Source organism: Sander lucioperca, chromosome 24, assembly GCF_008315115.2.
Source record: "Sander lucioperca isolate FBNREF2018 chromosome 24, SLUC_FBN_1.2, whole genome shotgun sequence".
NCBI lineage: Eukaryota > Metazoa > Chordata > Actinopteri > Perciformes > Percidae > Sander > Sander lucioperca.
In genome coordinates, this window is record NC_050196.1 from 14,125,815 (window position 1) to 14,140,424 (window position 14,610).

The window sequence follows — 14,610 nt, forward strand, 5'->3', positions numbered from 1 at the left end:
TCATACCCCCTTGCTGTTTGTGCATCACACATAATAACAAAATAATATACAGTGTATAATAATGACTAGGGTGTGAAAGGGTAGAATCTGAACAATTAGTATGTTTACTTTCAATACTTTCAGTAGGCCTATATAGGCTATTCTGTTGATAATACTTATGTACTTCTTCCACAACAGACAAAAACAATGGCAATAGGAATCAGTAAAATATCATAATAATCATGTATTTTAGTTGTAGGATGCAAACTTTGGTTCCATCCTGGACCCCTTCTCCTGACTTATCGCTCTGTATAAGCCGCTTACAAAATGTTTATGTTATGTACCAGTGGGAGGGAAAGTGAAAAGCCTCGGCAGCACCATGGCCAGCGCCTGCTCGTGTGCAGCTGTCCTTTTTCTGAGGTAGTGACGGTGGAGCATTTTATGCAAACAATGTATAGAAAGAAACTCGAGGCTAGAGAGGACATTTAAAACACGACTGTCCAACCTAACCGTGGCCAGGGGCTCTCCATTAATGACATAGGCGGTACACCTGCGTTTGCTGCCCTGACGTCACCACTCCCAAGACTTAGAAATTGGCCTCGTGACTCAGAGAAAAGTCACAGGTGTTCCGAAAATAAGCACTCATTAGTGTCAAAAGTAGGCAAATGTTGCATTACTCGTCGCCGTGATTTGTTGAATTTTTGTTAATTAGGCTATGCTACTTCTCTGCGTCCTTTGCATCATAAAAGTAAGTCTTGTTTTAGCAGGTAAAGTTGAGCTAGCTAGCACTCACTAAGCCAACGTTAACCACCTTCATTTTACTCGCTGTGTGACAGTGAGATAAGGTCGGAAATGAACGGAGGGAAAAGGTAATATTTGGATAATTCGACTTAAATCTGATACGATAAACTATAAGGTGATTATGCATTATTTATGCTGCTAAGTAGGCATGCTCATGAAACAAATCAGGGGAGTAGTAAGCTAACATCGCTGTAACGCGTTACAGTAATCCGTTATCAGCCAGCCCTGCCTCTATACTACCTCTCCGCCTGTCGCTTTGTCTACGCATCCATGTGGGGTTTTCCCTTCGCAGTGTCGGTGCTGCACCTCTCCGGTCTGCCAGCCTCTCAGCCATTGGCCTCAGAGACCATCAGTCCTCCCTTCACAACAATAGACCCCCACACGCACATAGACTCAAACGCGCACAGTGCTTTCGAGGAGCGACGGTGAGATGTTTGTTAAACTGCGGTTTACCGATTCCTTTCTTTTCAGCTTCACATCGGCGAGAAGCGCAGGGAAGCCTCTGCGATGCGCTCAACCGGGGACGCGTCGGAGTTGAAATAAGGGGAAACACGGGGGAAAAGAGAGAGAAGGGGAGCTTTTCTTACGAGGATGACTGACTGGTGACAAAGAAAACAGGGAGCCCCTCTGGCTTCGGTTTTCACCCGCTAGAACTTGGAAGGAAGGCGTTTTGGGTGACCGGTCCGGACTTGGACCGCCAAAGCTTTTTTTGTCATCATTATTTTTGGAGGGGAACCATGCCTGTCCGGAGGGGTCATGTTGCGCCACAAAACACATTTTTGGGAGTAATTATTCGGAAATTCGAAGGACAGAGTGAGTACCTCTCCCTGGTGCCCAGTGCTGTGTGGTTGTGTTGTGCTGCCTGCCTTTTGTGTCTGTCCTGCTGCATCCTGAGAACAATTATTTAGTCGTTATCGCCACGTAGGCCTGCTTTTATAACAACAAGGCTTATGATAGGTAATAGACTAATTCTATTCCCCAGTGATTTGGATAAACTATATGTCAGAGGTCCATTAAAAGTTAATTATCCTGCTACCTTGTTTTACAGTTCTGTACTGCTACACACTCACCTGCTCCAGTGGAAAATGTAGTTTAAAAACCTGCATAGAAACAAGGATTAAGGGATTTATTAACTTTCAGATCATATCCCCAAAAACCTGCATTGCCCTTATTAAATCCTCCAGTTCTGTTTAGTTTTCATAGATTATTAGCAGTGCAGTGTTGCTGCACACCATGCTGGAGGCCTTTTGAATAAAGCAAAGGAGTAAATCATCATCAGTCGTGCCATAAATGTGGTTTTACAGCTAAAATGTGTGGCTTTCCTTACATATTTCAAATGAAATGTCAAATAACAAGGATTTCCCAAAGTGCAATAATCAAGCTTTAATGATCACATGATTATTATTGAAGCATAAAGCAATCTGGCATGCTTAAGTTTTTTTTTAATTCACTGCTGTTGAGCATCTTCATTAGGAATACAATGGAAGATAAACAGATTATACCCACCTACCTGTATTTATATTTTTTGTGAAATGTTTTTTTTTCGTCATATTAATGTTAAGGTACTTAATGTTTTATTGTATCAATTAATATATCCACATTAACATTCTTCCTCCCTCAATCTCTCCTTTAGATAAGAAATTCATCATAGCCAATGCCCGGGTACAGAACTGCGCTATTATCTACTGTAATGACGGCTTCTGCGAGATGACGGGCTTCTCCAGGCCGGACGTCATGCAGAAGCCGTGCACTTGTGACTTCCTGCACGGCCAGTTCACCACCAGGCACTCGGTGGCTCAGGTGGCCCAGGCGCTGCTGGGCTCAGAGGAGCGCAAGGTGGAGATCACCTACCACCGCAAGGATGGTGAGTACTGTGGGCTCTCTATGTGGGCTCAGGTAGCATGTGTTGGCATGTACAGCACTTGACATGAAGCTGTTGCAGTAGTCTCACTGTAAAATGCATGCAGGCTGACCTAATGAGACTCTGTCACTCCCGCTCTAAAAGTAACCAACATGTTGGTTTGTTTTTTTCACCAATATACTTATAATACTCTTATTAAAGGTCCCATGGCATGATAATTTCACTTTATGAGGTTTTTTAACATTAATATGCGTTCCCCCAGCCTGCCTATGGTCCCCCAGTGGCTGGAAATGGCGGTAGGTGTAAACCGAGCCCTGGGTATCCTGCTCTGCCTTTGAGAAAATGAAAGCTCAGATGGGCCAATCTGGAATCTTGCTCCTTATGAGGTCATAAGGGGAAAGGTTACCTCCCCTTTCTCTGCTTTGCCCGCCCAGAGAATTTGGCCCACCAATGAGAGAGAAGCATCATGGCTTTCAAACGAGCAAAGTGGCAGTTGGTCAAGGCCACACCCCCACTCTCCACCTTACCCCTGCCTGTAATTCTGCACCAAGGCTGAATTTCGGGAAAGAGACTTCAGATACAGTATTAGGGGACCACTAAGGTCTATATAAAAGAGACTTCAGATACAGTATTAGGGGACCACTAAGGTCTATATAAAAGAGACTTCAGATACAGTATTAGGGGACCACTAAGACCTATATAAAAGAGACTTCAGATACAGTATTAGGGGACCACTAAGGGCTATAGCAAAGCATCCAAAGAGCACCATGTCATGGGACCTTTAAAACATATATTTGTGTTCCAGTGGTTGAAACTGGTTTTGTTGTGTGCTGCACAAGACAGAGCCACCTGCAGTGTTAATGCAAGACACGTAGATGTGGGATAAATGTGTAAAAGGTGACTTTTCTCTCTCACACTCGAGGTACACAGTGGGTCATTTTTAGTTCTGAGTCTGCTCTATCTGGAGCATTTTGCAGCAGCAAATCACTGAGTGCACCCATTTAGAACCCTGAGGGGGTGAAGAGCAGCTGTGAAGGTTTCCTTTGCTGTGAAGTCCAGTTTTGAAATGATGCGCTGGGCGTCTGGAAGAGACGTTCATTAGCCTGCGCTGGATAGGGCACCCTGGGAAGGATGTAGCTCACTTCCCTAAAGACTAATGTAAAAATTGTGGGGCGTGTGGTTTTTCTGTTTCTGTTCTCATCATCTCCAGAAAAATAGCATATTTGCTGTACAGTATAGTGTACACAGTTGTTAATCTGCATTCATTCAGCTACATTCACAACATTTTGTTATGTTAGAATTTTTATCATCCTGTTAGTACTCACAGACCTGACAATTGTCTGTGACTGACTGTATCTGTATAGCTTTTCCTTGGTTTAGATAATCTACTACTGTGCATATGCTGCTTATGAATACTGCATGCAGATCTTGGCTTGGCATGACAGCTGGTATTGTTTTGATGAGTTGCAAGCCAGCTGCGCAGTGAAAGTTTAAACTAGTGGCACTGACTGTGCTGGTTCAGAGTGAGTGCATGTGATGACCTCTGACAATGACAAATGTATTCAGATGATTAAGTCTCCTTGCATAACGCTAGTTAAGTGTCACCATGGCACCACTAAGGATTAATAGTTTTATAAGACCAAAGTGGGGGATCATCCATGCGTGCTTGTCTGGTGTCATTGTTTGTTGTGAGTTGCCATTAGGCTTTATTGTGTTTTATCCTCAATGATTTTGAATACGTTGTGTGAGTTATTTATGAATCAACCTAACACGCTTAAGCTAGCCCATGCGGTAGGGCTGTGCAATTAATCAAAATTTAATCGTGATTATGATTTCGGCTCCCAATGATCACAAAAACAGAATAATCGAGAAAAACAATTATTTAGCTCATTACGTTTTGCAAGTAAACTCTTGTTTATTTTATTATGTTCTGAATGAAAAAATAATGTTTAAATAGGAAAAGTATTAAGGCAAATTTCACAGTTATGTGTTTTTTTACTGTTGATTTATTAAACTTTTTCCACTGTTTTTTAAATTCAATAATTGCAACATCTTTCCAGAAGTCAACAAGTAATCATGTTAAATTATTGTGATTTCAATATTGACCGAAATAATCGTGATTATATTTTTTTCCATGAGGTACACTTTTTTTTTTATACCTTTGCAGCAGTTTTTTATCAGGTTGAATGTACTTGATTATTGCTGCAGAAGTTAGCTGAAACTACAAGAAGTGATACTTTTTGTATTAATGAATCATGCACAAAAGCCTGGACAAAAGAAAACTAAGTGGTAGCTATTTAAGAGCAAACAATATCAAAACATCCATAATGACTCTATTACAGTAACCTTTGGAAAACCTTCCACGTAACTAAACTTGTGGATGGACTAGCGTTCTTTTCTTCATATTCTCATCTTTGTATAGTATGTATAACACAAGTTCACTTTCACAGTCGTTTTCGTGCCCCTCGCCTTCGTTTACAGAGCTTTGAGACTGGCTGTTGCGTTTATTTCTGCTGTGTGATAGGCTGTTGAATCTATCCATATCGAGTAAAAATGTCCAAAGCTTATCGTCATCGACATTAATTTTATTGCGTCCCGCTTTGAGATTGTTTTATCACCCAGCCCTAATCCCAAATGTGTTATTTTGCCAAAAATATTTACCAATAATTACTGAAAAGAACATGTCCCCAAACTACTAAAGCTCACTTCAGGCCTTTTCTCACCAGTTAAGGTAGTGTCGGCATCTTTGAGATAAGGCATGTCCCCCTGACCATCCACAACCACAGTTTTTAAGTGGTTAACTCATGAGTGCCGTAGGAGAATCATAAAGCTCCAGAGCTCGATAAACAGTTAAAATGTATCTCTGCTTATAAATGGATCGATGTTCTCATGGATAATGTAACAGGATGCTATCAAGGGAATCAGTTTTTGACATTTGATGAGAGATAGGAGCTCTGGATCAGTGATGAGGATGTGGTCTTTAAAGACTGCCTACTTGTGTGTTGAGTTGTGTAATTCCTTTTCAGGCAGGTATAAGAAAACACAGAGGGAGAGCAGTCAAAGACAGTTTGCAGAACAGTGACAAAGGTTGAAAGAGTGAGATGATGATACTGGAGAATGCTTGAGAAAGTAGGCAGAGTGGACATGTCAGCTTATTTTTTGAGTGTTTGAGTCAATGTGCAACCCATAGTCCTGTTTTATATTGTCTTTTGCACCATTCGAAGTTCAGACTGTATCATAAATACTTCTTTTCCATTGCTAGAGATGAGATCCTGCCCCTGTGATTGGGGTTATTTTATGGTTGCCAGAAATTTCACACCCAGGAAAATTAACTAAGAACATTAACTCAAGTACCAAGTTGTATCTTTTACACTCCAGATTGCAGAGGGAAAGTTTGTACTTTTAGTCCACACCATTTATCTGAAAGTGGAAGTTTCTAGTTATAGTTAGTAGTTATAGTTATAAAGTTTATCTGATGATAGGCTAACATTCTTACAAAGAGGTTTTCGCCAAGGAAGTTCCTTTAACATGTATACAACTTTCTTGTGTGAGAAAACGTGGCTCCTACAACTAAACTTACCATAACATTGCATTGTTACAAGCACGATCAAGGAACATTCTGTAGATGTTTTGTGGAGGTATGTTTAAAGTTGGGCTCGCAGGAACCATTAGTGAGCACTCTCATTAGTGAACAGTATTGCATTACCACAAGGTGATGATGTAGTACCCTTTTGGGAATATTTGTTAAACTAATTAACCAACAAAGATCTTTGAAGGCTATATGAAACGTTACCAAACAGCAGCCTTAGGGAACCCAAGCTTCAGGATGAGTACTTTGATGCTTGAATGTTTTTTCTACTTTTGGTTAACGTAAGTTTTGAATGGAGGGCATTCACTCATAATGGAGTATTTTTATACTGTGCTTTTAGCGAGGTAAAGGATTTAAGTACTTTAAACATGGCTGTAGCAGGTCTGATGGCTCTCTAGGCTGGCGTATTGTCAGCCAAGCCATGCTGGGGGTTCAATCTGCATTGATCCACTGAGCAAACAGCAATAATGAAGACACAAATACCTTCATTTTGCATTGATCTTCAAAACCGGTGCGTTGGAGAGGGGAAATCAATGACTGCCTAACGCCCTCCCTCCACTGGCTGGCCCATAGGAGACTAATGGATTAAAAAAAGGTGGAGGACTTCTGACAGTCGGACCCTGCCAGGGGAGAAAAGGCCTCATTACCATTCTGTATGCTGTGCCTCTAATTACCTCAGTGTTTTCCTCTGACCTGACTCAGAGCTTCTCCAGGGAAAGTCATACACCTGTTTCAGTAAGGCAGACTGCTCGAAAAGTCTCATTTTTTGTTATAGCAAGTATGGCTGTACAATTAATCATACTGTATATCAGGATGTTATGTTTCCATAGTTTGAATAATGTAATTCAGTGATAATGAAGTGCTATACTGTATTGTATGCATTAGTTTTAAATATCTGACATGTTAGTGTGTATCAAACATTCTAGTATGTGTAACCATTTATAATCTTGTGGTTAAAATGTGAAGAGGCAGGCAGCTCCAGTGGGAAAAATAAACACATTGTAAAGTACATCTTTGAAAACATAAATGGACATAGTCAAAAAGAATGGGCACTATAACACTAAAAAGGATTTCAGATTGCAGCCATTTAAGAAATAGTTTAATTTCAGATGTAACTACTTCTGTTCCTCCCCCTATCTACACACACACACACACACACACACACACACACACACACACACACACACACACACACACACAACCACACACACACGCACACACACAGCTCAGTCCCTATCTCTATAGTCTCCTGTTTTGGAATTCCAGGGGAAATGTCATTGCGGCAAGCTGATTGCTGTCCTTGTGGTGGACCCCTGGGTTTCTGTGAGGCAATCTTCTTCTTTTTAATCCATGTGACCCAGGGTCTGCATAAACGCATCAATCGCTGTCCTTTACAGTCCGTGAAGGAGATTCTGCTCGTCAGCACAATCTATGGCACATTGTTAATGCTTTCTGATTTGTTCCTCCACAGAACCACTGGTCCTTTTGCCTTCCAGTGCACTAATCTCGATGACCTGTTTAGGAGAAGTAGCTGTCATTGAAGTGGCAAAGGTTTATTCCTAATCTCTGTGCTTGACATTTAGATGCTGAGCTGTTTATTGCACTTGCTTCAAAAGTAATCTCTTAAACTTGGGACAGGGCAGCTATTCTCAAATTTGACTTTTCTGTCATTTAGATTTTTGTTAACCTACATGTAGATACATTTTCTGAGCAGTGCCTCTTCTCAACTCAATTAGCACCTGGAAAGACAGTGAGTGATGCATTAGTGCTATTTTGCTTTGCTCTTTAATATCATCATCCCATGATTTCTGCATTTTAGTTATTCCACTCGTAACCAATGAAAAACAAATCTGTGCCTGTGTAAGGATACTGCAGTGGTCATTATGTGTAATGTAGTGGTAAGATATCCAGACTGGTGTGTGTGCACACAGTATGTTTTGTGGGTGTGCTATGTGAGAGAGATGACACATGATACATTTCACACAGATGAAAAAGCAAAATGAAAAGACCTAAAGCATAATTATGTTCCATTCAATTAGCCAATGACACAGTTCCTCCATTATGTGGCCTTAAAGTAAATGCAGGAATGTTGCCAAGATTTTGGATTTGGGTTTGTTTTCCTCTGGCAGGGTTTTGTAAAAGATTGTCACATGGTGTTTTAAATGCAAATGCTTCACAGTGTAATCAGAGAGTAAAATAGTGAGAAATTGGATTTCCAAGATTATCTTCTTATCTAAAACAAATGCAAATGATGAAGCAATAGCTGGCCAAGAAGCACACCATTTTAAAGACCACCTGTTTCAGATCTTATATCGAACAATACACTGCAGTTAGTAGCTACAACTAACGCTACAGCCAATGCTTCTTAGTCTGCAGTCTATTATTTGTTAATGAATTCATTCAGCGCTGCAAATAAATGTCCCAAGTTAAAGATTAAATATTTAAACCTCCTTGTCTTAATGACAGCTTTAAAAATCACTTAGTAAAAAATAAACTGTTTACCAAAGCAGAACATATTCTCTCAGCAACAGTTGCTCTATCTGCCTCTCCATTCAGTGATTCAAATGAATGAATGAGTGTTGCTTTACCTACTAAAGAGCCAACTCTCAGGGGCCTTGGTTCATCAGGAAATCCATAAGCTCAGTACGTGGTAAAAGTTTTCACTTGCCAATAGCAAATGAGACTGCAAATGTCGGCCTATAAATAGATTAAAGTTGGTTATGCTTCAGTGATGCTCACTGATACTAGTTTTTCCTTTAAAATGTCTTATATCAATGCAGAAACTTCGGATTGGGATCAGTCATAGCCTTTATATATTTTAAAATACATGCCATCTTCTCAACTAAACTATAAGAATATCTACCTCTAGGGACTAAGATGTAATTTCTTCGACATAATAAAAAAAAATGCTTACTATTTTGCTGATTGCTTGATTGCTTGTTTTGTCCAACAACAGTCTTCAATCATATTAGCAACCTGCAATTGCATTTTTTGTTTGAAAAGTGACTTAGCCGACAATCAGTTAAAATGTCTTGGTTTCAGTGAAATTATCTGCTTTATTTGGCCTTGTTTAAAAGATCACCCCACTGATTTAACATTGTAGGACATAGAAGAAGAAAAAAGATCAAAATCAATGCAGTAGAACCACAGATATCATCTTTTTTTATTCCACACATTCTTCTTCCTTGTCAAAACCTGGCGCCTACATTACCCACATTGCAACTCAATCGCAGACAGTTCAGTCAGAGATCTTGGTGCGTCATGCTACTAGCAGCTAATGTAGCTTTATGCAGAGATGACATCACTTGAGGACATTTTTCAGACTTTACACAGCTCCCTGTGGAGACAATGAAGGCGGTGTACAACTTTCACATATGCAGTAGTACTTCCCAACATCTGTAAACAAACTTTGATGTGTGCTCTGTGGGAAATGAAACTTTTTAGACTGTATATTTTAGTGATTATTAATACTTAATGTATTAGTTCTAGTGAAGTCTGAGGTTTGTTAGGTGTGTGTTAACAGTCAACTGAGAAACAGATCGGTGGGGTTCCCCAAGTTACTTAGGCTGCCACATACTTCAAAATTACTGAAACTCCATGGCAACCATGTAAATTACCCAAACCCTGGGAAAGAAGATTAAACATTGAATTTTAGATATTAGACACAACGGTTACAAATACATGTTGGTATTTTTTTACATTTGAAGCTGCTTTAAGGTGTCTTTATGATGGACATTTCATATACTGGCAGTGTAGATACTGCTGATGCAACTCTACCAAGTTGTGTGAACTGCCTTTTTACGTTCATAGGTTCAGCTGTGTTTGAGAGCATTCAGTGGGCAGCTTGTGTCTGTGAAAGACAAACGCATGAAGGGAGATGGAATAAAAGGAAGGAGAAGATCAGATACAGTGGGGAAGAGAGAGGGGGCAACACAAAGACAAAATTAGGCACATAAATGAGACGGAGGATGTTCACCCGAAGATAAGTGTGACGTTGTGTGTGACTGTGAGGGATGTAGTGACTGAGCAGGCATGAGCGAATAAATGATGAAGGTGTCAGAGAAAGAGATATCAGTTTCAGCTGAATATCAGGTGGCTTCTTCTATTAGGGGAACGCCCTCTTGAAACCAGTTCAGTAGCTTTAATTATGGATGGCCCTAGTTCTGTCTCCAACACCCTCTGTCCCTCTCTCTGCAGGGGGAGTTACCTCTTTAGATCTATGCATTGTTGTGGCCAACATGGACTAAACCCATAAAGGATCATATAAATAATGGAGTTGCTTGGCAAATGGTGTGTGATTTTTAAATACGGCTGACCAGCTTGCTCTCATCAGTTCTCATGAGCTCGAGAGAAAGGAGTGTAATGAGCAAACCCCCCACTCTCAATTTCAAGTGACATGGACAGATTTGTGCTGTGGCAAACGCTTCAATTTCCTTTATGTCCATGCCTCACAGTGGATCTCATTTAAAATGAAGTTCTTCAATAGCCTCCAGGCTGCCAGCAAGAGGAATTACAGATTGGTCATATACAAGAAGATTTGTAGTTACTCTGCTTGGTTGTTGCCATTATAAACCTGAGTGCTTAAAAGCAGACAAAGTGGAGGGATGTAAAGTCGACACATACCCCTGCTGTAATTCTCCAGTCATGTTTTAACATACCTCACTGTCACCACATACACATTTTTCTGTCACACCCTCACTTTGCCATCCCTATAAAAAAAGTCTCTATTTGCATTACAGCATAGTGTTGTCCTGGCGACCGTTGAAAGAGCCACGATATATCATTACAACTGTCAAATTCATCCTGGCATGTCTGCCTATGGGGCTCGAAGCTAGAGAACAGAACTACTGGGACCCGACCCTTATATACTAATGGAGTCATACATGCATTATTTCATATTGATTTATTGGCAGTTAATATATGTATGCTGCCTGAAGGTAATTACCCATTATCATCATCATTCCACATTGAAATGTGTCAACTCGAACATGAGCACTAAAATGTAATACAGTGTAAGTAGGGTCCTCTCAGTTTGTGCCATGTTGCATCTAATTTTGATTTTGAAAACCAACACCTATTTTAGGTCTTTGAGACTGGCATGGACTGAAATTGGAGATTTTCTGTTGATGTGTCGTAACTTTAAATTCCACTGTTTTGTTTCATCCCACTGTTTTGCAAGTATTCATTTTTTCTAGAGAATCTAATACGTTTAGGCAGATTTATCAGGCTGGGGGATCACTTTGATACATTAGGCTTTTAGTTAAAGCATTCCTACACATAAAAATTGGCGAAGAAGATAAAAAGATAAAATAATTCACTGCGAGTTGTACAGACTGCTGTGGCTGCATCAGCCATGTAGCTGTCTGATATACAATCATTTTGAATGCCAATATCAACCATGTATACCAGTTTAACCTCCGCTATGAAATCCATTCACAGCCACACTTTGCAGGCACATTGCCAATGAATGAATATAGGTTACTCTGATGTTGGATCTATGGATAAAGCCAACACACGCTGCCATTATGTGATGGTTTTACCATAAGCAGACTTCTGACAACCCCCTCCCCCAACCTGCTTATTCTAAAACACCTCGCTTTGCAGCTCCCCCTACCCTCGTCTCTCCTCATTCTTGCCTCCATTGAGGGACTAACACCCACTCTTCACAGCTGTACACCAGACAGCTCTGTGCATGCGAGATACCATTCATCCAGCCGGTATCTGAGAGATAAATGATGATCTGGATGTGAGCAAGGGAAATCATTTTCCCAGATTATTTTTATTTAGTTTTTTTTAATGTGAAGAAAGCCCAGAGTATCTCATGCGAGTCGACCACTTATCTTTGTAGTATGTGATTTCAGACCATGATCCCTGCTTTTCTCTCATTAACAGGTTAGCTATAAGCACATGAACAGCCATTACATTCATCAGATCACATGCTGACCTGATTGTTTTCATTCATGTGGTTGTTGTTTGTCATTTCTAGATGTATTTGTGGAGTGAAAGTATTAATACATATTGTTTTATCAGCATTTTCTTTTCCCAAGATGTGCTGCTTGAGTTCTTCAGTCCTCGTAGGCATAGTGGCAGACCTGATGCTTAGCCATTTATATGTTGATGTTACTACAGTATCTTCATGCTCAGGCAGTCGGTGCTTGACCCTTTGATACAGATGACTCAGACATTATTTTTACTCGCTGAATTAGGTGAAAGCCTACGTTTATGAATTGGAGCATTTTTAGAAGCCTACCACTAAATGCCAGGCAGGGATCAGCATGCTGCAGCGCCTGCAGAGTCACTTTGATGGAGATTAAATCGACAAACCCTTAGAGTCTGAGGGGAAAGCCAACGTCCACTGGCCTGTTTCATCACAGCTAGTTGTACTCAGAAAAACCTGACATCTGCACATTATCAAGCCGTTGGACCACAATGGTTCCACTCTGTGACTGAGGCTTCTGATTTGTCTTTATTGCACCCTTAATTGAGCAACCCTTGTTTAACACCATCAAGCCATTTACCATAAAGGTCAGAATACATGGCACTTCAACTTTAGCGGTGACTGGTCTGACCACGGAGACATGAGTGATGGCTAGCTTGATGCAGAAACATCAGACGCCTGCTCTGGACCACCCAAGAAGCACAGGAGAATAGGATTGGCTGACAAAAAGACTGCGATCAAGTTCACCGTCACTTGCATCTCTGCAACCATAGACTATGAGACAAGCCAGCCACCCTAACGTTGGAGACAGACACAGGCAGAGCAGAGCAAAGTCTCGGCGAGGAAGAGCCGACGTAGGAACGTGGTAACACATTTTATACTGTCTACAGGACGTCGGGACAATGGCACACAGATAGTCTCGAGCCTTGCAGAAATGTTATGCCCTCTTATCAGTCTATGTCTGTTCAGTCTCAGAAAATTAGATAAGCTTTGTATTGTTTGGATCTCGTCTATAGTGTATTTGATTGAAAAAAATATGCATGTTACGGGCGTCAGAGTACTCACACTCTCTGTAGTGTAGTGTTGTGCAGATTCTAGTAGTGTAGAATCTGTAGTGTTTTAACAACGTGTCACATTCAAGATAATCCTGATAATTAACAAATCCTAGCTTATAACCAACGCACACAGAGCAAACTGTAAAATCTGTTTCACTAATAAGACATGCAATCACACACTGAGTCAATACTGACATGCAACAATATTTTATTAGGACAAACAAAAATGAGAGACATAATGATCAAACATACAACTGCTTATAGATAATCTAGCAATTTGAAACCCTAACCATTTAATAATAAATAGCTTACCCAACAGTTGTATTTCTTCTTCATTTCTGTCATGTGCTTGTTGTATGTCAACAGTGAAATTCTGAAAAGTATTTTAATGTTTTTTGAAGTATATAGTCCAGGCGCACCATTATTAAGGACGTCACCATGTGACCATTTAACAACCAAAACTGGAACAAATCCTTATAGTCATCAGGAGAAATTGAGTTCCGTTGTTTTCAGTTTTCTCTGCATGCTGCGGTTTTTGCTGTCCTTCCAGGACCACGATTGGCCAGGGACAAAAAAAAATGTGACATATGTTTAGCATATAAAATGAACAATTAAGTATCTGTTTTCAAAGAGTCAAAATATTCAGGGTTCCATAAAAATCAGCTTTTATTTTCCAACACGTCCAATCAAGTCACTTTGCTTTGTGGTATCTTGTTTGCTGCACCACACATTCATAATGATAAACAGTGTATTTATGGCACCATTCACAGCTTGCTGTTTGACAGAGTCCACAGAGCCTTCCATCACCCACCATGATCTCCCAGATAACCTTTTGCAGTGACACCGCATGGTGCCTAAAGCTTCAGAGAGATTATTCCTGTTAATGCTGCTACGCAAGGCTTTTATTGTATTCCATGGATATCTCAGGACTTGCTCCATGACCTTAGCTTATCTCCCCGCTCACTGGCACAAATCTGACGTAGCAAGTCAACAAAAAGTACAATTCGATACGTTTCACTCTACAGGCATAAAGGGATTTCAACATCAAACCTTTCTATTAACAGAACACAATGCCGCATTAAATAGCTAACATGGGGAAAATAGCTGCATATTGTTGAATCTGAGAGTGAAGCATGAATGAAGATAACCATAATCCATAACGTTAAAAATGACTAAATTATTATTTGTATTATGCTCTCCATTGTGACTCATCCTCTGATTCTAAAACACAGACTAAGCTTTAGTTAGCATTTATTTGTCAGTGTATGAGATCTCCTATTCCAAGATATTTGTATTTGGATACACTCGTTAAACAGCACCAGTTTATATTTTCTTTTAAACTAATTTAACTAAAACTAATTTGAAGTGAATTATCTCAGAATGAAAT

General features: G+C 40.2%; 1 protein-coding gene across 7 annotated transcripts in view; it reads left to right on the plus strand.

The window, feature by feature from the left end:
* The first annotated feature begins 428 nt into the window (after window positions 1-428).
* kcnh7 (potassium channel, voltage gated eag related subfamily H, member 7) overlaps window positions 429-14,610 on the plus strand; it is a 62,269-nt gene continuing 48,087 nt past the window's right edge. For 2 of the 7 annotated variants that reach the window (XR_004896612.1, XM_035998691.1), the window contains exons 1-2: window positions 430-1,593; window positions 2,414-2,644. Coding sequence is in view for 6 of the 7 variants with exons in the window: in XM_035998691.1 (XP_035854584.1) it covers window positions 1,518-1,593; window positions 2,414-2,644 (307 nt within the window). In the remaining variant the exon portion in view is untranslated. Of the gene's footprint in view, window positions 1,594-2,413; window positions 2,645-14,610 lie in introns of all 7 variants that reach the window. The other 5 variants (XM_031291706.2, XM_031291708.2, XM_031291705.2 and 2 more) reach the window with 4 other exon arrangements.